At 50.4% G+C, this 23093-nt stretch overlaps 1 protein-coding gene and 1 long non-coding RNA gene across 2 annotated transcripts in view; one reads left to right on the plus strand and one right to left on the minus strand.

Moving 5' to 3' along the window:
- Nucleotides 1-19226, minus strand: part of SPATA21 (spermatogenesis associated 21) — a 35170-nt gene extending 15944 nt beyond the window's left edge. Inside the window, exons 1-9 of the mRNA XM_043908915.1 lie at nucleotides 19144-19226; nucleotides 17738-17957; nucleotides 14980-15275; nucleotides 14570-14618; nucleotides 11604-12046; nucleotides 11133-11221; nucleotides 6126-6263; nucleotides 2967-3038; nucleotides 2752-2869 (exon numbers count right to left, since the gene is read on the minus strand). Of these exons, the coding sequence (XP_043764850.1) occupies nucleotides 2752-2869; nucleotides 2967-3038; nucleotides 6126-6263; nucleotides 11133-11221; nucleotides 11604-12046; nucleotides 14570-14618; nucleotides 14980-15275; nucleotides 17738-17956 (1424 nt within the window). The 5' untranslated portion in view covers nucleotide 17957; nucleotides 19144-19226. The remainder of the gene's footprint in view (nucleotides 1-2751; nucleotides 2870-2966; nucleotides 3039-6125; nucleotides 6264-11132; nucleotides 11222-11603; nucleotides 12047-14569; nucleotides 14619-14979; nucleotides 15276-17737; nucleotides 17958-19143) is intronic.
- LOC122698229 lies at nucleotides 1126-3093 on the plus strand. Its single transcript, XR_006342293.1, has 3 exons — nucleotides 1126-1151; nucleotides 2695-2779; nucleotides 2973-3093. It is a non-coding gene; the product is annotated as an uncharacterized LOC122698229 (long non-coding RNA).
- Nucleotides 19227-23093: the final 3867 nt, after the last annotated feature.

Consider the following 23093-nt stretch of genomic DNA (forward strand, 5'->3'; position numbering starts at 1 on the left):
CCTCTTCTTAATATCTTCTGCTTCTATTAGGTCCATGCCGTTTCTGTCCTTTATTGAACCCATCTTTGCATGAACTGTTCCCTTGTTATCTCTAATTTTTTTGAAGAGATCTCTAGTCTTTCCCATTTTATTGTTTTCCTCTATTTCTTTGCATTTATCTCTGAGGAAGGCTTTCTTAGCTCTCCTTGCTAGTCTTTGGAATTCTGCATTCAAATGCTTATATCTTCCCTTTTCTCCTTTGCTTTTTGATTCTCTTCTTTTCTCAGCTATTTGTAAGGCCTCCTCAGACAGCCATTTTGCCTTTTTGCATTTATTTTTCTTGGGGATGGTCTTGATCCCTGTCTCCTGTACCATGTCACATACCTTATCTTTTTTAAATAAATAGATATTTATTTTTTAGATGTCTCAGTCTTAAATTCAAATATAAAAAATACTAACAGATTTCCTAGATCAAAAAATTTCAAAACTACAGCTCTGAAGAAACTCTTGCCCAGGTGTCTCAGGAGACAGATACAAAATATTCACACTGTTTCTACCATGGCTGGAAACTGAACATAGACCTAATGTCCATCTGCTGAACAAATAGATTATATTGTGATATAGTCATGGGCTTCCCAGGTTGCTCAGTGGGTATCCACTCAGAATCCACCGGCAATGCAGGAGACATGGGTTTGATCTCTGGGTAGGGAAAATCCCCTGGAGGAGGGCATGGCAACCCACTCCAGTATTCTTGCCTGGAGAATCCCAGGGACAGAGGAGCAGCAGCTACAGTCCATGTGGTCACAGGGAGTCGGACACGACTGGAGCAACTGAGCACACACGCACGCACAGTCAGGCTGCGCTGCGACTTCTGAGCTCGCAGGCCGCACCGCGAGATCCTGCACGCCGCACCGCGAGATCCTGCACTCCGCACCGCGAGATCCTGCACGCTGCACCGCGAGATCCTGCACGCCGCAACACGAGATCCTACACCCTCAACGGGAGATCCTGCACTCCGCACCGCGAGATCCTGCACGCTGCACCGCGAGATCCTGCACGCCGCAACACGAGATCCTGCACCCGCAACGGGAAATCCTGCACGCCGCAACGGGAGATCCTGCACGCCGCACTGCGAGATCCTGCACGCCGCAACTCAGAGCTGACACAGCCAAGTAAATAAACAAGATTTTTTTAAATATTAAAGTTTGGGGGGAAAAGCATTATGCTGAGTGAAGGAAGCTGGACACTAAAGACTGTACTCTGTATGTTTCCATTTATATGAAATTATAAGACAGACAAAACCAATCTGTGATGGAAAAAAAATTAAAAGAAGTGTCGTTTCAGGGACCAGCTGGGAAGGGTCATGAGGACACTTTCTGGAATGACAGTAAAATTCTGTATAAGTTGACAGGGGCTCAGGTTGCTGGGGTGTGGGAATTTGTTGAGACTCACTAAATGATACACTTAAGATCTGTGCATTTCACGAAATGTACATTATATGCATCTCAAAAGATGGGGGTGCGGAAGTTCTATACAAATATTGATCATTAGCTCATGATGTGTATTGAATTAGTCAAAAAGTACGTTCAAGTTTTTCATTAAGATGTTATGAAAAACCCAAACAAACTTTTTGCCCAGCCCAAAATACTGACATATTTAGAGGGAAATGACTATAATCTACTATAAAATGAATAAAAAATAATACAGATTGAAGAATAGAGGGATGGATAGGTAAAAGAATGGCAAAATGGCAACAGTAGAATCTAGGTGGTGGGCATATAACTGTTTACTGTAAAATTCTTTTAATTTTGCCATACATTTGAAATTTTCAATGAATGACATGGGGGAAAATAAGCAGGGAGATTTTGAAACAAAAAGCAAATGAATAAGGGTTGGTTCTTGTTATGAGAAAGTACTCTGTGGTTAGGGTAGGGCACTCAGGGGCTTCAAGATGATTGGAAATTATCTGTTTTTAAATGGAAGAAATGGATACATGGGAATTTGTTTTATTGCTTTTTAAATTATACATTTGCCATCTTCAGGGTTGTATATGTTTAGCGATTTAGAGATGCTAGGAGGAAGACAGATCTCTTGTCTCTGGGGTTTGCTAAGTTGGTGTTGCTGAAACACATGTAATCATTCCCCCTCTTCTGGCTTCTTTGGAAAAGGCCTGGTCTGTGGTAGGAAAAAATTATCCACCTTTCCGAACAACAGAGACAAGCCTCTGTGCGCTGTAAGAGCGACCCTCTGCTTCTAGCCCTCAAGTGTTCATGTCATTTTTTGTACACAGCCATCTCTTTCTTAGATGAGAAGGACCACCCACCAGCCCATTCTGGAAATGTGGGGAGGCTTCCATCTCTTGTTGTCCAGCCCAAACAGGCTCTGTCACATTTTCTTTCTGGGATTGCTATATGCGTACTGCAAGAAGGTATTCCTCTTGCTGCTGAGGTTGCAAAACAAGGAGGGTATGAGTAAGGGCTGCCAGGTGCCATCCTTCTCACTGTGGGAAGAGCCTAGCTGAGCTTGAAGCCAATGCAGAGATGAGCAGGAGAGATAAAGCCTGAATGGTATCAGCTGGTCTCCTGGATCCAGCCATTCCTGAAGCCCTGAGCAGTGATGTGAGCCGATACATTCCCCTTTTGCATAAGCCAGTTTTATGTGTGTTTCACTTGCAACTAAGAGTCCTAACTATCCAAAATCCTCCTCTGCCAAAAGGCTAGGTGCTGTTTCTGTGTCCACAACCCTCCAGCCACAAGGACCAGACCTACTCACCTGGTGATCTCCTCTAAGGCTCCCTCGGGTAAGGCCAGCATCTCAACCAGCAGGGACAGGATCTCAAAGAACAGAGTATGGGGGTTTGGAGGAGCCATGTCCATCAGGGCGTTCTGTTCTGGGGACATGGGATGGTGGCTGCCGTTACCATCTGACACTCCAGGATGCCCCGCCTGCGCCCCCGTTCTGAGTGCCCTGGGCTCACCACTGCTCACCCACAGAGCAGAAGAAGCGCCTGGTGTCTGTCATCACGGTCAAGAAGTCTTTGAAGTTCACATGACCATCTCCTGTGGAGGCCAGAAGAATACAGAGTGGGCAGGGGCCTTCTAGAGCAGGCTCGGACACTGCAACCCAGGCGTGGCTATTAGCATTTACTTGTTGGATTTGATTATAAAAGTAACACGTAGTGGATGTAGAAAGTGCGGGACACATAGGAAAGTAGAAGGAAAAAAAATTAAAATCTCCTGGGTTAGAGGCTCCCAGAAGGTTCTAGAAGCAGCAGTTTGGGCTCATGTCACTCACTATCTCTGTGACCCTGGCCATGTCTCTTAGCCCAACTAAGCCTTAGTTTTCTTGTCTAATAGGGTGAGGATGACCATAACGCTTTTCTCAAGGGAGAGAAATGGAGGCAATGCACTTAGAATAGGGCCATGCACACAAACATATGCTCAACAAATGTTGGCAATGCTTATTACAGTGTGTGAGTCTTGCATGAGCACACATCTTTACCTACAGTGTTCCCACTTGGGCCTTCAAAGGTCTGCTGGACCTGCCTGTCAGCTGTCTGCAGCCTCGCCAGGTACCGAACTCCCCCAGCACCAACCTGTTCCCACCGGGTCCCCTCTTCCCCTGCTCCGGGCCTCTATACACACCTCTGTATGCGCTGCCTTCTCATCTCAGAATTCTCTCCACCACACGCTAACTCTTCATTTCTTATTTGTTTTTGTTTCTTGTGGCCATGCGATACAGCTTGCAGGACCTTAGTTCTGCACCCACAGATTGAACTCCGACCCCAGAAGTAAAAGTGCCAAGTCCTCACCACTGGACCACCAGGGAATTCCCTCCAACTCTTTCCCTTAATGCTTCCTTTGACCACCACTTCCTGAGGGAAGTCAGACCAGTGTAGGTCAGACTCCCAGTTGAACATTCTCATAAAACACTTGTACTTCAACCACACACTCATAAGACTTGGGGTTTCACGGAAGCTCTGGTAGGCAGGGACTGGGTGTTTTATCCTGTATTGTGTCCTCAGGACTTAAAAACAAGGAGGTGCTTGGGAAATGCTCTCTCAACTTTATTACCGTTCAGTCGCTAAGGTGTGTCCAGCCCTTTGTGACCCCATGGACTGCAGAACACAAGTCTCCCTTGTCCTTCACTAGATCCTGAAATTTACTCAAATTTAGGTCCATTGAGTCAGTGATGCCATCCAACCATCTCATCCTCTGTCATCCCCTTCTCCTCCTGCCTTCTACCTTTCCCAGTATCAGGGTCTTTTCCAAAGAGTCGGCTCTTCACATCAGGTGGCCAAAGTATTGGAGCTTCAGCTTCAGCATCAGTCCTTCCAATGAATATTTAGGGTTGATTTCCTTTAGGATGGACTGGTTTGATCTCTTTGCAGTGCGAGGGACTCTCAAGAGTCTTCTCCAGCACCACAATTTGAAAGCGTCGGTTCTTTGGCACTCAGTCTTCTTCATGGTTCAACTCTCACATCCATACATGACTACTGGAAAAACCACAGCTTTGACTATATGGACCTCTGTTGGCAAATCAATGTCTCTGCTTTTTAATATGCTGTCTCGGTTTGTCATAGTTTTCCTTCTTTTAAAGGGGCAAGCATCTTTTAATTTCATGGCCGCAGTCACTGTCCACAGTGATTTTGGAGCCCAAGAAAATAAAATCTGTCACTGCTTTCCACTTTTCCCTCTTCTATTTGCCATGAAGAGATGGGACCAGATGCCAGTTCTTTCAACTACTTGACAAATTAATGAATGGTCCCTAATCCTTAAAGTCATCCTCGGGGCAGGGGGCAGGGAGCGGCAGGCACTAATATTCTAATCCCCTGTCATAGGTAAGGCCTGGGGCACAGACAAAAACAGGCTATTGCCTGGGATCACCCAAGGGCCAAACTGAGGCCAGTGCCTAGCCTAGCTTGAGTGAGGACTCACCCTCACACAGTGATGGAGGAAGCAGAGCTGACACTCAGGGGTCAGGAGCCCAGGCCCCCACCGCTCTGCTGTGTTCCCTGCATCTAGTCAACCAAACCACACGAGGGGACAGTGCTCCTCACTCTGTGCCCTATGCCCTGTGTGGAAGTTATTTCTGCCACCAGGAATGCCCTTCTTCCTCCTTCTTTTCCTGCCTAACTCCTGCTTAATCTTTCACCATTTGGCTCAGGCATCACCTTCTCCAGGAAGCCTTCCTCCCTCATCCCTTCCTCCAAGCCACCTTAAGCACTGCTGCCTTTGGTAACTCCTCCTCCTGTGTCATTGGCTGTGAGAGCATCTCGAGGGCAGATCTCAGAGGTCTCACACATCCCTTTATTCCAGTGCCCAGCGAAGGAACGGGCACACCACAGGCAGCTAAAACACATTTAGAGAACGGATGAGAGCAGCAGCTAGTGTCTCCTGGATGCAGTCTGTGTACCACGCGTTGTGCTCAGTGCTTTGCCTGGATTACCTCATTCGATCTTTTCAGCAGCTAAGTGAGATGGGTAACTGCTGTAAGCCCCATTTTACAGGCGGGGAAACTGAGATGTGATGAACCTCAGTGACCTGTCCCAGGCCATACAGCTGGTAAAATGAGGGACCAGGTCATGGAGGAATGTCGGATGGAGCACACGTAATGTCCTGGAGGAGTGTTCTCAAGAGATAACCTACATGTTAGGGTCAGGAACTAGGTTTTGGTCATCTCTGGGTCTCCAGAACCTGGCACTGAGTAGGTCCTCAGGAATCACTAACTTTGGGAGCCAGAACCAGCTGTATTATCTGCATTTGCCCAGAGCAAAATGAAAATGTAGCACTTTCCTGGTGGTCCAGTGGTTAAGAACCCACCTTCTAATGCAGGAGCCCCAGGTTCCACCCCTGGTCGGGGACATAGGATCCCACATGTGGCAGGGCAACTAAGCCCACGCTCCACAACAAGAGAAGCCCACAAGCACTGTGACTAGAGAATGAGGGTCCAGTGCAACCAAAAAAAAAAAGAAATGCAGAACAGGGCCCCTCGTTCAAAAATTATCAAGAATTTCTAGACCGCAACAGCAAAGCAGTGAACCAAAGTCAAGACCCTGTCACAGAGCCCTGTGTGACTGCACAGGTCTCACGCTACCGGCGAGCCTGATCCTGCCAGGGCTCAGGACGAAGCCTCCCCGCACTCACCGTCGATGTCAGCGCTCCTCAGGGCACCCTCCACCTGGGCCGGCGTCAGGGAGATGCCCACAAGAAGCAGGATGTTCTCCAGGCTCTGCGCGTCCACTTCGCCATGACCGTTGAAGATCTCAAAGTAGCTGCGGAAGGCTAGGGTGGGTGGGGTGTGGTCATTTCCTGTCTCTAACATGTATCCCATCCGCTCAACGCACCCCTGGGCGAGCCTCCTCTACCTCATGGCTGAGTGGAGAGATGCGTTAACCACAAGGGTGAAACGCAGAGGAGCAGGGTCCACAGACGCACCTCACTCTCTAGTACAAGGTCAGACCAAGGGCGCAGCGGGCCGTCTTCCCCGGCACCAGGAGCACACCCACTCAGGGCACCCCTGCCGTGTGCCAGGCACTATGCTAATTTCTTCATAGCCACGTTCTCACGTAATTCTTACAACAAACTCTTAATAGTAGAATACTATTTCCTTGTACCAATGGGGAAACTGAGGCTCAGAGGTTACAGCACCAGACAGATTTTTTTGACTCTGAGTCTGTGCCTTGACTTTGGGGCTCTGCAGTTACATATCTAAGCTGAAGTTCCAATACTTGGGCCACCTGATGCAAAGAGCCAACTCATTGGAAATGACCCTGATGTGGGAAACACTGAAGGCAAAAGAAGAGGGTGCCAGCTGATGAGATGGTTAGATGGCATCACCAATTCAATGGACATGAATCTGAGCAAACTTTGGGAGATAGTGAAGGACAGGGAAGACTGGCGTGCTGCAGTCCATGAGGTCACAAAAGGTTGGACACGGCTTAGCAACTGGGCAATAACCGTTACTTATCTGGATGGACATAGCTTCTAAGATGGGCTTCCCTGGTGGCTCAGATGGTAAAGAATCCACCTGCAATGTGGGAAACCTGGGTTTAATCCCTGGGTTGGGAAGACCCCCTGGAGGAGGGCATGGCAACCCACTCCAGTATCCTTGCTTGGAGAATCCCCATGGACAGAGGAGCCGGGTGGGCTACAGTCCATGGGGTCACCAAGAGTTGGACAGGACCGAGCAACTAAGCACAGCCTCGAAGGTAACTTCATTTGTCTGGACCAGAGCAGAGGACCCAGAAGGATGTTTCTCAGTCCCAGGACTCTCTCAAGTTCCAGAGCAGCGTCAACTGATAGAAAAGTTATGTCCTGGTCCTAACAAGGGTGGGGCTGGTTTCACAGCTCACAGCACAATCCAGGTGAGAATCAACAGGCCTGGTGATGAGACGGGCTCCACCATCTGCTGAGAATCAGGGTTGCTGTTACACATGCTACGCTGCCTACATTCATGTATTCAAGCCTTGACACCCGCTCTGCCCACCCCCACTTGTCTTAGAATGTGACTGTATTTGGAAATAATGCCTTTAAAAAGGTGATTATGTTAAAATGAGCCCATTAATCCGACCTAAGTGGTGTCCTTAAGAGAAGAGGAAATTTGGACACACAAGAGACACCAGGGACGCACACACACAGGAAAGGCACGACTCAGGAGAAGGCAGCCACCTGCAAGTGAGGAGGGAGGCTCCAGGAGAGACCAAACCAAAAAAGAGAAAAGGAAGAATCCAAACATACCAACACCCCAGTCTGGGACTTCTAGACTCCAGAACTATGGGAAAGTAACTTTTAAGCCACCCAGTTGATGGTACTTCCTTATGTCAGCCCAAGCAAACTAATGTAGTTGCAGTAGGCAAGTCACAGCACTTCTATGACCCCCAACTTTCTTATCTATAAGATGGGCAGATAGTGTTGAACATGGAACAACAGACTGGTTCAAAATTGGGAAAGGAGTATGTCAAGGCTGTTTTAAGAATTACATGAGAACCTGGCTATAAAGAACTTAGCATAGTGCCTGGCACATAGCAGGGGTGCCCTAAATTGGTGGTATTCCTGGTGCAAGGTGAAGGTGTGTATTGTCACCCTGTTTATTAAACTTGTAGGCAGAGTACATCATGCAAAATGCTGGGCTGGATGAATCACAAGCTGGAATCAAGACTGCTGAGAGAAATATTAACAACCTCAGATAGGCAGATGATACCAATTTAATGGCAGAAAGTGAAGAGGAACTAAAGAACCTCTTGATGAGAGTGAAAGAGGAGAGTGAAAAAGCCGGCTTAAAACTCAACATTCAAAAAATTAAGATCATGGCACCTGGTCCCATCACTTCATGGCAAATAGATGAAGAAAAGTGGAAACATCGGCAGTATTTTCTTTTCTTGGGCTCCAAGATCACTGCAGATGGTGACTGCAGCCATGAAATTAAAAGACGCTTGCTCCTTGGAAGAAAAGCTATGACAAACCTAGACAGCATATTAAAAAGCAGAAATGTCACTTTGCCAACAAAGATCCATAATAGTCACAGCTATGGTTTTTGTGGTAGTCATGTACGAATGTGATAGTTGAACCATAAAGAAGGCTGAGCGCCAAAGAATCGAGGCTTTCAAACTGTGGTGCTGGAGAAAACTCTTGAGAGTCCCTTGGACTGCAAGGAGAGCAAAGCAGTCTATCCTAAAGGAAGTCACCCCTGAATATTCACTGGAAAGACTGAGGCTGAAGCTGAAGCTCCAATACTTTGGCCACTTGATTCGAAGAGCTGACTCATTAGAAAAGACCCTGATGCTGGAAAAGATTGAAGGCAGGAGGAGAAGGGGACAACAGAGGATAAGATGATGCTTGGATTGCATCACTGACTCAACGGACATGAGTTTGAGTAAACTCCGGGAGTTACGATGTACAGGGAAGCCTGGCGTGTGGCAATACATGGGGTCGCAGGGTTGGACATGACTTAGCGACTGAACAACAACAGAGAGACAGAACAACAAGACGCCCTCCCAGAGAGGTTGTATTAATTCAGCACTTGGGACATCATAGACCTTGTAAGCCTCTGACATACAGAACTGAAATGTGGGGAAGAGGTAGGGCTGGGCTTAGGGTTGGAGTAAGTGGTGAGCTGCCACAGGCAGGCAGGCTGAAAAAGGGGATAAACAGAACAGCCTTCATTTAAGATCATCTCAAATGTAGGGTGGTTGGACCATCAGGGTAGGTAACCGGCTCTTTCCTCACCAGGCAGGGCTGAGAGTCCCAGGAGGATGCTGGGTCTCTATGCCAGCGTGTCATGCTGTCCGTGAACTTGGCTCAAGGAGGTGGGGCAATGAGTGCTGGATTTAGAAAAGCCCTCCAGAAAGGGTAAAGAGCTTTAAAGCTGAAAGGAGCGAGGGACCTCCCTGGGGGCCCATTGGTTAAGAATCCACCTGGCAATGCAGGAGGTGGGAGTCTGATCCCTGGTCAGGGAACTAAGATTCCAAATGCCAGGGCACAGCTAAGTGCACACACTCAACTACTCAAGCCCACATATTCCTGAGTCCTCGCCCCACAACTCGAGTCCGTGCACTGAAACGAAAGATCCCACCTGGTGCAAGAGATCCTGTGTGCTGCAGCTAAGAGCCAACACAGCCAAATGAAAAACATTTTTTAAAAAAGAGTGAACTTCAAGGACCCGGCCCTAGGGAGCCGAAGAGCATATTCAGGGAAGGCAGGAGGGGCCCCCCAGCCCTGCCTGGGGCTGAGACTGTGGGGAGGAGTGCAGGGTAGAAGGAGGGCACGCACCCTCCATCCAAGGCCAGGGCCAGCCGGCTGGGTTACAGGTGTGCACAGCGGCTTAGGCCACTCACAGAGCCCAGAGGAAGCGCAGGTGCTCATCTCATAGCACAGGTACGCGGAGTCACGGGGCCGAGCTAAGGACGCTGGGGAGCAAAGGGCGCCTCGCCCAAGGTGGGCGTTCAGGCTTTTAATTTTCTTGGTGGAGGTGGGACGTGGTGTATGAGTGGGGAGCTGTGTGTAACAGGACCCTAGGGACTCTTCCTGGGACAGGGACTCTTCCTGGGACAGACCCCTCCGCACTGTGTCCTCTGTCTGCCTCTTGTTTGTAGACTTTTAGCCTCTTATGCCTTCCCGAGTCCCAAAGAATGGATTCAGTCAGAGAAGCGAGAAAATGCAGGAAGGGAAAACAGTCCAATAAGACCAAATAATACTAGTTTAGACATATAAGGTCAATGAACTTTAGTTCCTCCTCAAGGACTAAAGGGTCTTCCCTGTAGCTCAAACGGTAAAGAATCTACCTGCAACGTAGGAGACCTGACTTTGATACCTGGGTCGGGAAGATCCTCTGGAGAAGGGAATGGCAACCCACTCCAGTATTCTTGCCTGGAGAATCCCATGGACAGAGGAGCCTGACAGGCTACAGTCCGTGGGGTCACAAAGAGTTGGACACGACTGAGCGACCAACACTACTACACTACAAGGACTGTAGGTAATCTGAGCCTGTCCTCTGAGCCGTTTTGCAGATACTGACACCCCCACCAAGTGGAAGAAGTTAACCATAAGCTGCCCACAAGCACTGCAACCACAAGCTGGTTGGAATGAGGTGGATGATGTTGACGCCCAGTGACCTCACCAGCAGCCAATCAGAAGAAGGCCCACGAACTGATGAGGAACCCTGTGACCCGCTCCCTCACTCTGTCCTTTAACAGCTTTCCTGAAAGCCGTGGGAATTTGGGCCTTTTAAGCTGCCTGGACTCCTAGCTTGGCGCCTGCAGTAAACACTCCTTTCCTCGACAGCAGCCCAGTATCAGTAGCTGGGCTGTCCAGCGCACGCGCAGACCCAATGTTGGTCAGGAACGTGTTCAGGGCAGGCGGTCCTGTTAAAGGGTGAGGGGTGGTCTAGCGCAGGAGGGGGCGCTGGAGTCTTGCCTCCATCCCTCGTGGCCTCTCCAGGGGACCTAGAGTGGGCTTGTGCTGGAGGAGGCAGAAACACCTCCAAAAACAAGGTGCTCCGTTTGTTCAGAGGCAACTCGGGAAGAGGGAAGAGGGCTCACCCTGCGCCACGCGGCCAGCCCAGCGCAGGCTGGGACGGACACAGGGCAGCGGCGTGATCCGCCGGCCCATCCCCCACCCCGGACCGCCCCCCGCACCCCCACAGCCCGCCCTCACCTTCCTCCTGCTTCATGGTGAGGTGCTCCTCAGCCCTCTCCTCCCAGGTCTGACACACTTTGAGGAGGCAGCGCTCCTCCAGCTCCTGCCTGCAGAGGACAAAGCCGGGCCCAGGGCACATCCGGCCGCCCACCCCCGCCCCGGACCCCGAGAGCTGGTGGGGCGAGGGGGCAGCCGGGTCAGGGGGGTCATAGGAGGGACCCTGGGGAGGCTTTGAGAGGTCACAGGAGTCTGTGAGTGACCCGGGGGAGCGAGGCAGAGGTGAGGGGCATCTAGACGGGTTAGAAAGAGAAGCAGGGTTGGCGATGAGGAAGGGGCTTCAGCGTGAGAGATAGAGAGCCGGGAGAGGCAGGGGACGTGGAGGGGACACAGGAGGGGCAGACGGGCGCGACGCCTGGACGAGAGTCTGGAGGGGATGCGGGGGCCCTGGGGCCGCGCTCGGATCCCGACACTTTCTGGGGTGGCTCCTACCGTGCCTTCAGGCTCCTCTCCCCGCTGTGGCTCAGAACTTCTGTCCTTCTCCAGGCCAGATCCGACGCGGGCACCGGCAGGACTGCAGCGGGCCCAGGAGCTGGGCCCAGGGTCCCCGCGGGGGCGGGGACTGGCGCAGGGGCGGGCGGCCGGGCCCAGGCCGGGGTGGAGGTAGGGGCCGGGGCCGAGGCCGCAGGCAGGGTTGGACGCAGGCTGGGGGCGGGGGCAGGCACGGGGCCCAGGGCCCGGGGGCACCTCCGGCCTGGCAGGGCGCGGGCCTTGGCGGCCCTCCGAAGCGCGGCCTCCTCCTCCTCCACCTCCAGCAGGCGCCTCATGAAGCCAGGCCGGGCGCTGCCAGGGCCCTGGGCGCCCGGGGCCGCCGCGGGCTCCTGAGGCTGCTTCTGCGTGGGGTCCAGCTCCCTCGCTCCCGTGTCCACCACCTCCTGGGGACAGGACGGGCAGACGATGCGGGAGGCCTCCAGCCAGCCGGATGGTCCCGTGAGTTGCTCGCGGCCACCCGCCCCAGGGCCTCAGCCTCTCCTTCTCCTCCAGGTCCCTGGGAGCCCGCTTCTCTCTGGCATCCTCTAGACCCCTTCCCCAAGTCCTCCTGGACACCCGACCTGGGCCCCCTCCCAGCTCTCCGAGCCATGCTCTTGAGTGAGCAACTCCCCAATTCATCACTGTTTCTTTCCTCCTGTGCACTCAGCGCAGCCTGTCCAGCTCACAGCTTGCCCTCCCTGGAAGCATGCTCCCTGAGGACAGGACCGCACCTGCCTCTTTGATCCTATCAACATAGCTGCCTACTCCCACTTGGCAGGCCTCAGTCGATTCCCATCCATGTGTTCAGCAAATCTAGCACCTCCTACCTCTGTCTCTCCCAGAAAGGGGCGAGCTGTCCCCTGCCCGCCTCCACCCAGGCCGCCCTACGCAGGCTCCAGCCCAGCCCTTTCTTCTGTTCAAAGATGGAGCTGTTACCACACACCTGCTTGACCTAATGTATCAGCACTGCCCTCTCCGCCAGATTACTCCCGTCAGCATGTAAACACACTATGTTATTTTCCTTCTTTAATTTAAAAAATTTTAATTATTATTACTTTAAGGTTTTAAGCTGCGCCATGTGGCATGTGGGATCTGAGCTCCCGACTAAGGATTGAACCTGTGTCCCCTGCATTAGGAGCCTGGTGTCTTAACCACAGGACCAGAGAGTCCCTTATCTTCCTTCTTTAAAAGAAAAACTCTCAGGGCTTCCTTGGTGGTCCAGTGGTTAGGAATCTGCTTTCCAATAAAAAATAAATAAAAAAAGAATCTGCCTTCCAATACGGGGGACACGGGTTCAGTTCCTGGCTGGGGAACTGAGACCCCACATGCTGTGGGACAGCTGAGCCCGTGGACACGACTGCACAGCCCAGGCGGCTCTGTGTTCCCTCGGCCTGTGCTTTGCACCTGGACTAGTCCACGCACTGCAGCCAAGAGACAGACAGGAAAAACCCCCACACTGCAAAGCCTTTCAGTACCCTACCTTTACAGCAGAATGCCCTGAAAGATTGGCTGCGCCTGTCTGCTTTCCTCCCATCTCCAGGCTGGCGTCTGGCCCTGCTCCCCAGCCAGACTCCTGCAGGGCGGTGATCAGCTCTCTCTCCTCAGAGCCGAGCCCTCAGCGGTGCTAGACACGCATGCCCACTCTGTCCCTCTGGGAGGGCTTTCCTCTCCAGACCCCCACCCTCCTCAAGGCTGGCTCCCTCCCTGAGTGTTCTGCAGCCTCCTTCACTGACTTCCTCACTCTTGATCCATTTCTGTTGGTTCTGTTTGTTTTTGTTTTCTTTTGGGGGACCGTGCCACATGGCATGCGGAACACTTCCCTGACCAGAGATTGAACCCACGTGCCCTGCATCGGAAGCACAGAATCTTAACCACTGGACCACGAGAGAAGTCCCTACATTTCTGAATATGGTGGAGACCAGTGGTCTGTCCTCAGATGCCTTCCTGCTCCATACACTCTCCTAGAGTGTACCCCTGTTTTCCTCATATTTACATCTCGCATCCTGACCTCTCTTTCCTCCCTAACTCCAGACATACGCCTGGTATTTCTTTCTGTTTGTCCAGAACATGACCAAAGCAGAACCTCAAGTTCTTTCTGTCTTCTCCTTCACTAGTGTCACTTGGGCCCCAGACTGAAAGCCTCTCTAAAAAAAAAAAAAAAAAAAAAAATTCTCTGGGCTTAGATTGTAAAGAATCTGCCTGCAAGGCAGGAGACCCAGGTTCGATCCCTGGGTCAGGAATATCCCCTGAAGAAGGGAATGGCTATCCACTCCAGGATTCTAGCCTGGAGAATTTCATGGACAGAAGAGCCTGACAGCCTACAGTTAAGGGTTGCAAAGAGTCATACACAACGGAGTGACTAACACTTTCACTTTCAAAGTCAACTTACGGTATTAGTTTCAAGTGTACAACATAGTGGTTCAATATTTTTGTAAATTATACTTCCTAAAAGCTCTTTTGATTACTCTTTCTCCAACCTACCTTTCCAATAGGCAGATGATGACTGAGTGTTCACAGGTTGCCCAATCAAATTAAAGAATTAGGAATTGAGAGAGCTGTTGGAGGTGGGGATGACTGGGAGGGGATGGGAGTCTCCCAGGCATTCAGGGAAGATTTGGGTTGTGTGCTGTGACTGATCAGCTGGCCAGCAGAAATCTGTGCCAATGTGGAAAAAACCACTGTGGCCTGGGGTGAATTCGCGGGCTCCAGAGTGTAACAGCAGCCTTGACCCACAACCAAGATGCACACATGTGGGCACACACAAGCACATGTGTGAACACACACATGTGTGCACACTCATGGAAACACGCAGGCACAGACTCACACCTTCCCCAGTTTGACTGTGAATACTGCCCCATTTCTGCCTCTTTCGTCTTTGTCCTGATCTCCCCCCGCCCTGTTCCCTTCCCCACTGTGGTTCTACTTACAGGTGGACGAGCAGGCCCCGGTGCTGGCTGGATCTCCACAGCCTCGTCTCTAAACAAGGGAGAACCCCTAGGTGAGGGGGGTTGCAGCTCAAGGCTCGCCCTCGCAAGGCCTTCTCTCAGCTCCAGGACACTCAGATCCACCGCCGCAGTTTCACCCTGTGGGCTTCTGCTCTCAGAGGGGCTCCTCATTCTTGCACGTCCCTTGTGGGGACTTGGCCGGTAAAGAATGGTCCATGGGGCAAAGAATTATGTACTAGAGCTACTATACAGATGGGGAAACGGGGGTTCGGGGGGCACGGTTTGACCAAGGTCTTACATCGCATCAAGAGCTGTCAGGACTAGAAGTCACCTCCTCTGGAACTAGCAGAAGAGCAGTCTTGTTGGGGTCAGGGAGGGGTGGGGTGCCTTACCTTGCTTTGGGTGTGTCGGGTCGTGGCATGGGTGGTGGGGCAGTGTGAGCTGTCTTTCCCTCCAGAGTTGCCGTAGGCATTAAGGACTCTACTTCCTGGGAACTGTCCTCACGTCCCCCTGGGCCAGGCTCTGGCAGAGCCCCCTGTGGCCCGATGGGTGGGGTGTCCACCTCCTTGGGGAGCTTGTCCTCCAGCTTCTGTTCACAGCTGTCCAAGGTGCAATAAGGCTCTGTCGGCTGCACTGTGTCTGACTCATTGGCTGCCACGTGACCTGGGATGGGCTCACCCTCTGGGTCCTGCCAAGAACAAAGACATCAAGATGGGGAGCCCCATCCTGGCTCTCAGGTGGCCCTCAACACTCACCCAGAGACCAGCTGACAAACAGTTACTCTGGTCTAAGCACTGCAAGGATTACCTTACTGAACTCTCCCAGCACACCTAGAAGTTTCCCTAAGCAGGGGTCAATTATGCCATTGTGAGGGATGAGGAAACTGAGGCCCAGAGGAGGCGTGGCTTACCCAAAGTCATAATCCATGCTTCTCTGTGCATGTAGGATGGGAGCCTGGGAAAAGTGAGGCGATCCTCTTTTCATTTTATTTATTTATTTATTTGCCACACTGCATGGCATGTGAGATCTTAGTTCCCAGACCAGGAATCTAACCCATACCCTCTGCAATGGAAGTGCAGAGTCTTAACCCCCGGACCACCAGGGGAGTGTCTGACACAATCCTCTTTAAATGGGATTTCTCAAGGGGTGTTTCAATGAACAAGAATCCTTCATGGTACTCCCCACAAAGGAGATTTTTATATTAACTGACTTCAAGACTTTAATAAGTTGCTATAGTCAAGACAATGTGTGGGACTTCCCTGGTGGTCCAGGGGTTAAGACTCCATGCTTCCACTGCAAGGGGCATGGGCTCAATCCCCGGTTGGGGGAAGTCAAAGTGAAAGTCGCTCAGTCATGTCCGACTCTTTGCGTCTCCATTGACTATACAATCCATGGAATTCTCCAGGCCAGAATACTGGAATGGGTAGCCTTTCTCTTCTCCAGGGGATCTTCCCAACCCAGAGATCGAACCCAGGTCTCCTGTATTGCAAGCAGATTCTTTACCATCTGAGCCACCAGGGAAGCTCGGGAGAAAGCAGAGTCTCCAAAAAACGGTGCTGGCATGACTGGACAGCCATATGGAAGAAATGAGCCTCAATCCAACACTCAGACCACATACAAAAATTAACTCAAGCTGGATCATAAACCTAAGTGTTAAACCTAAAATAATAAAACTTCCTGGAGAAAACACAGGATAAAATCCTATGTGACTTCAGGTTAAGTAAAGATTTCTAAGAAATAACACCAAAAGCACAGCCATAAAGAAAAAAATGATCAAATAGACTTCATCAAAATTAAGACTTCGGTTCTTTGAAAGTCACCATTGAGAGAATGGAAAAGACAGTTGACTATTCAATTAAAATGATGCACAAAGTATTTGAATAGACATTTCTCCAAAGATACATAATATGTGCCTATAAACACATGAAAAGATGCTTGACATGTTTAGTCATTTGGAAAAGAAAATAAAGACCACAATGAGATTCCACTACACACTTACTAGAATGCTTAGAATTAAAAACAGGCCATACCAAGTTTGGGGGAAGATATGGAACAAGTGGAATTCTCATACATTGCTGATGGGGATGTAAAATGGTACAACCACTTTGGAGAAAAGTTTGGCAGTTTCTTAATAAATTAAACATACAGATACCATATGATTCATTGTACTCCTAGGCATTTATTTGCCCAAAAGAAATGAAAGTATCTGTACACACAGACATGAATGTTTCTATAAGTCTTATTTGTAATAGTCGAAAAATTGAAACAAACCAAGTGTCCATCAATAGGTGAAAGAATGAAGAAATCAGGTTTTGTTTGTTAATTTCCACAGAACAGCAAAGTGATTCAATGATATATATATATATAAACACACTTTTTCATATTCTTTTCATTGTGGTTTATCACAAGATATTGAATATAGTTCCCTGTGCTATAAAGTAGGACAAGAAATTGTGACCTATCCATATAATGGAATAATACTCAGCAGCAAAAAGAATAAAGTATTGATCTACACAATAACATAGCTGAATCTCAAAATATTCATGCTAAGTGAAAGAAGCAAGACCAAAAAATGGATACTTATGCTTCCTTTTATGGAAAATTCTGGAAAATACAAATTCACAGCTGCAGAACACAGGTCAGTGGTTGCCTGGGGCTTGGAATGAATGGGAGAAGCGATGACAAAGGGGCACAGAAAACTTTTTTGGGGGGGGATGACAGATGTGTTTATTTTCTTGATTGCAGTGATGGTTTTGTGGGTATACACAAGTATCCAGAACAATAAATAGTACACTTGAAGCATGCACAACTGTGTATCAATTGTACCTTATGAAGCTGTTTTTTTTTTTTTAAATCCTTAAACCTTAAAATAAAAAATAAAAGATATTTTATAGTCAAATACGTTTGGGAAAGGTGCATACTGTAACTACCTCTTGAAGGGTCCCACAGAGCTCAGCAGCTAAAAAACAGCTGCTAGAACATTCTAGCATAAGAAAAAAAAAATTGGGCTTTGTTAAACCCAGCATGTCCCCTTTTCAATTTTACCCAGAAGCCCCATCTCCTCCCTGCCTCTAACAATTCCCTGCTCCCTCACCTCCCCTGCGGGTCAGCCATTCCATCCCCTCCTGCCTGGGATTCTGTGGACATTACCTGGTGACTCTCAGGGCCCTGACCCTCCACTGACCCTGGGTTCCCCTCGCTTCCCTGTTGGTCTTCAGTCTCTTTTCCTGAGCCCTGCTGCAGCAGCCCCTCCTGTGTTGCAGGGGCCCTGTTGGGGGGCACCCCCAGCTCACTTCCTGGCGTGGGCGGATCCCGGTCTGCTTGCAGCTCCCTGGGCCCTTCCTGGGGGACCCAAGGTAACGCCTTCATCCTGGAGAGAACAGACAAAGGGATACTTCAGCTCCCAAACTGAGGCAGGGTTTTATATTTTTATACCTCTTTGTGGTACCCACACAGGGCTAGGCACACCACAGGTGCATGCTTAATGCCCAGGAGAAAGAATGAAGGACTAACATGAATTCCTCCAACCACAAACACTTTGATGTCAATGTTTAAGAGGATTAGGATTTAATATTTTCATTATTACTTATCGCTTTTTAGAAAAAAAGAAAAATCAAGGAGAACTGGAATTCATAGTGGTGGGTAGACTTGAGCCTTGGATCATCAAGCTAAAGTTGACAGGTTTGGATTTGAATCTGTGTCGATCTGATCTCACTATAATATTATGGAGTATTTCCTCCAGGCTTCTTCCTTAAGGACATACATACATATTTTTGATGGGGATTAGTTTAAATATCACCTTCAAATAATTGCATACTTTCAGTTATATTGCGAATACAATTTTGCAATATTTTTTCAATTAACAGTATAATCTAAATTTTTCCCATGCCCAAAATCTTTCATAAACATGTTTTTTAATGAAAGCATAAAATTCTCTATTTTATAGATAATCATAATTCACTTAACCATCCCCCTATTGTGGGCATTTAGCACACACTGGGGGTTTCCCTGGTGGCTCAGCGGCAGAATCCGCCTGCCAGTGCAGGTTCTATTCCTGGGTTGGGAAGATTCCCTGGAGAAGGCAACGGCAAACCACTCCAGTATTCTTGCCTGGAGAATTCCATGGACAAAGGAGCCTGCCAAGCTACAGTCTGTGGGGTCACAAAGGGTCAGACAGGAATGAGTGACTAAACAACAACAACAGCACACACTGACATTTAAAATTTTTTTAGCCTTTAAAATAAGGTGCCAGGAGAAATCTTTGCACATAAAACTTTGCCTGAATCTTCACTTCTTTCCTTAGGACATATTTCTAGAAATACATCAGGTTAAAAGCAGTTTTTTAAACACAGTCCGAAGCATATACTAAAGGGGCAATAGGTATTCCCTGAGGGTTTTTGAGGTTAAACAAGACACATAAATGCCCCTTGAACACTACACGTCACAGAAACTTGTGGCCTAGTTGGGGAGCTCAGACAAAAGACCAGCACACATAATTATTCAGTGTGAGTCGCACTATGAGAAAAAGTACAGGAGGGGTGAGTGGGCAGACCCACCTTAGTCTGGGGTTCCCGCCCCTCTCCCTCCCCACCGGGTGGGCCACAGGGGGCTTCTCTCCTGGACCTGCTCTCTGGGAAGCCCCCAGCTCACCCTGGTCCTGCCGGAGGCTTCTGCACCTGGGGACTGAGCTGCGGAAACCCCTCCTCTGACGTGGCTCTGTGTCCGGGCCCAGTCTCCGGCCCGCCCAGGGCTGGTGAGGGCTGCGGGCCACTGTCCATCGCTTCAGCATCTGGAAACACAGCCTAGAACAAAGATGCCCACGGCCCCGGCTCAAGGAACGGGCCACTCTGGAGGGATCCTGCCACTCCCTGGGCTCATCCTGGCTTCCGGGAGGGGAGACCCCGCGCCTCACGGGGAAGGAGACCCCGTCCCTCACAGGAGGGAGAGTCCGTCTCTCACAGGGGCGAAGAGACCCTGCGCCTCACATGAAGGGAGACCCCGCGCCTCACCGGAGGGGAGACCCCGCACCTCACGGGGAAGGAGACCTCGTCCCTCACGGGGGAGGAGACCCCGCGCCTCAGTGGAGGGGAGACCCCGCGCCTCACGGGAAGGGAGATCCCGCGCCTCACATGAGGGGAGACGCCCCGCACCTCACGGGAGGGGACACCCCACGCCTCACGGGGGAGGAGACCTCCGCCGCTCACGGGAGGGAGAGTCCGTCCCTCACGGGGGAGACGAGACCCTGCGCCTCACATGAAGGGAGACCCCGCGCCTCACGGGAGGGGAGACCCCACACCTCACGGGGAAGGAGACCCCGTCCCTCACGGGGGAGGAGACTCCATCCCTCACGGGGAAGGAGACCCCGCGCCTCGCGGGAGGGCAGACCCCGCGCCTCACCGGAGAGGCGCTGAGAAGATGCGGGGAGGAGACAAGAGGCCGGGAGGGGCCCAGTCAGCACCGAGGGCGCCACAGGAAACTGGAGCCCTAGCGGTACCTTGGTCACCGCGATCCTGACAAGGAGAGCTCGACGGAGCACCTGGGGGGACTTCCCCGGCGGTCCAGTGGTTAAGACTCCCAGCTTCCATGGCAAGGACGCGGGTTCAATCCCTGCTCAGGGAACTAAGATCCCGAAAGCCACAAGGGGCAGCCAAGAAAAAAGAGAGAGAGAGACCCTCGCAAGGTCCAAGGAGGCTTCCTCAGTTTCCTCTGGGTTTTGATGTCTATCACTTCCTAGTTGGGTGGCCTTGAGCCAGCGACTCCGAGGGAGCTCCAAGCCTTACCTGAGTCAGCAAACTCCAGGCAACTTGGCTCAATCAATTGATAGTAGTTGTTATAACACAAGATTCCTCTGGGGATCAACACTAAGGGCATCAACCAAGGGGCAGGGGCAGGGCCAGGTGTCCCCAGGTAATCCTCAGCATGACACACAGGAGTCCATGAAGCTACAGTGCCAAGCCCAAGACCATACAGCTGGTTAAGTGGCGGCACTGAGATCCCATGACTATGCCCATGGGAAAAACAAATGGGCAGGTAACGGAAGCCCTAAATGTTTGCCCCAGGCGCCTTCCAAGACTCATTTCAGGCCCTCTTCCTGGGCCCACAAGAAGCCATAATTTATAACAGAGGCTATAGTTAGAAGGCTATACTTAATCCAAAGAAGTGTTGCCCCTTTTTATGGTGACATTTTTAGCTCAGGGACACAGAAAGGAATGCGCAGAGATCATGGATGGAAACTCTGAGTAGCTGTCAGGGGAATAAAGGTTATGGGGGAGGCAGAGGGTAAGGGCCATGGAAAGCTTTATACTTAGTAGAGTAAGTAAACAATTCTTGTTTTCCTCACCCAGCCAGCATCTCTTTTGATAACAGAAGCCAACATTCTTTTATGGGAACCTTCCTGCCTCCTTTCGAGAGTACCCCCACTGACTTCATTATACAAAGAGATCCAGGCCACTCTGCCCTGCCATGGTGACTGATTCGGGGATAAATATGTGACTACAACCTGGTCAGTGACACTCACACTGGAGACTTTCTTCGGCTATTGCAAAGGGGCTCTCCTCTTGTTTGGGATGTAAAACCAGAGGAGGTACAATGGGAAGGTGTAAGCCTGGAGCGGCCAGGGCACTTCTGCCGTTTTGCAGGGAAAGCGTGCCTGGGAAAGCCACAGAGGCAGGCAGAGCCAAGACACTCATTTAGTACCTTTATCCAGCCATACCTGAAGTCTACAGGCAGATCTGTCAGTTACCCAGCTAATGTGTTCGCATTCCTGCCTAGTCCAATTTGAAATGAGTTTTTTGCCAATTGTTACAGAAGCTTAATTTAAAAAGTGGGAGAGAAAACCTGGGCAAGGGAAGGGAAAGTGCCTGCTGTGGGTGGAGAGGCAGGTCCCTATCTGGCTGACTTCTGATATGGTGGGCTTCTCACCAGCCCTGTTGCTGGCAGTCCTCAGGCCAGGACTTGGCTGGGCCCCTGGCGCCTCTATCCTATCCTCCACGTACATCTGGGCATTCCCGTTGTCCATCGTGCCAGGGCCAATGAGGGTACCAAGCGAGGAGCATCAAACACTGTGTTCCCAGAAAAGAAATCCAGTCAAAGTTCCACCAAGCCCATTACCTAACTGCCTCTTCAGCAGCCCATGTGGAGTCTGTAATGGAGAGAGCCTGGCTTAGGGGAAGAAGTAGGGCCAGGCCTGGCAGAACAGAGGCACATGGTCAGACCAGGGACCTCCCCGCATGTGTTACCTGTGTAGTTTCCCCAGTTCTCACAATGACTCTAGGTAAAAAGGAAGCTCTGGGAAACAAAGTGACTTGCCTGAGGTCTAACACCAGACAGGTCACAGAGCAGGAATCGAACCGTGGCCTGCTGGTTCCCCAAACCCACACACTTTTCTCTAGAGCAGCATTTCCTAACAGGTGTTCTCCAGAATACTGGCTCCTTGAGGGGCACCACAAAAACGTACTGAGGTCAAATGTGTCTGGAAAGTCCTGAGTTAAAATGAAAGTGACTGGGGCTTCCCTGGCAGTCCAGTGGTTAAGAATCCATCTTGCAGTGTGAGTGAGGCAGGTTCGACCCCGGCTGGTGAACAAGGGTCCCACATGCCGCAGGGTGACTAAGCCTGCAAACCACAACTACTGAGCCCGCTTTTGCCGCAACTAGAGAGTCCACGGGCCACAGTGAGGATCCCACTAAGACCCCAGGCAGCCAAATAAGTAAATATATTTTTAATGAAATAAGCTCTTTTTGCAGGATTTCTCAGAGTCTTTAATATACTAAATGTGCACTTTAAAGAGAGCACGAGCGTGTCATGGTTGTTGCTGCTACTGATGTAGAGGAAAAATCTGTTCCTCCTGGGGCTAAAGGAATAAGGAGTGGGGAACATCTGTGTGGGGCCCTAAAGTCTCCAGGGGCACTAGGGGGTTTGCCAAATCTCCCCATCCCTGCCCTGGACATATCCCTTTCTACAGCTTTCCTTTGTGTCTCCCCTTCTGCCTTTCCCATCCAACCTCTGATTTGGCTGTACCACCATCCCCTACACAAGCATTCTCTTTTGATCTGGGCTATCTCGTACAATCCTAATCCCACAGACTCCGCCCCCCCCCCCCCCCCCCCGCCCACCCAAGCCAGCCTCTGTGCCCATTTCCCACTTCTCTGTCTCTCCCACAACACCGCCCCCCCCCCAACTCTATCCTTCAAGCTCCTGCCTTTTCTCCAAGCTTCCAACCACCTCAGCCCTGTCTCCGGCCTTTGAATTCTTTTGCTGCAACATCAGTACCATTTCTAGGGAAATGCCACAGAAACCTCTTTTCACTGTTCACTTATTTCTAGGGGTAAATCCTACCCACCCAGTGACACGTTGAGAATCTTGATGGTGCTTCTCCCACTTTAAATCCTGACAGACCACCAGCACCCACAGAGGAACCTTCTGTTTGCTGGGCATGTTTGTCACTGATATTCTAACCACCCCGTCCTTGAGGTCAGTGGGTTCAACCCTGTTTTAAACTGAGGTTCA

This window comes from Cervus elaphus, chromosome 8 (assembly GCF_910594005.1).
Source record: "Cervus elaphus chromosome 8, mCerEla1.1, whole genome shotgun sequence".
Lineage (NCBI taxonomy): Eukaryota > Metazoa > Chordata > Mammalia > Artiodactyla > Cervidae > Cervus > Cervus elaphus.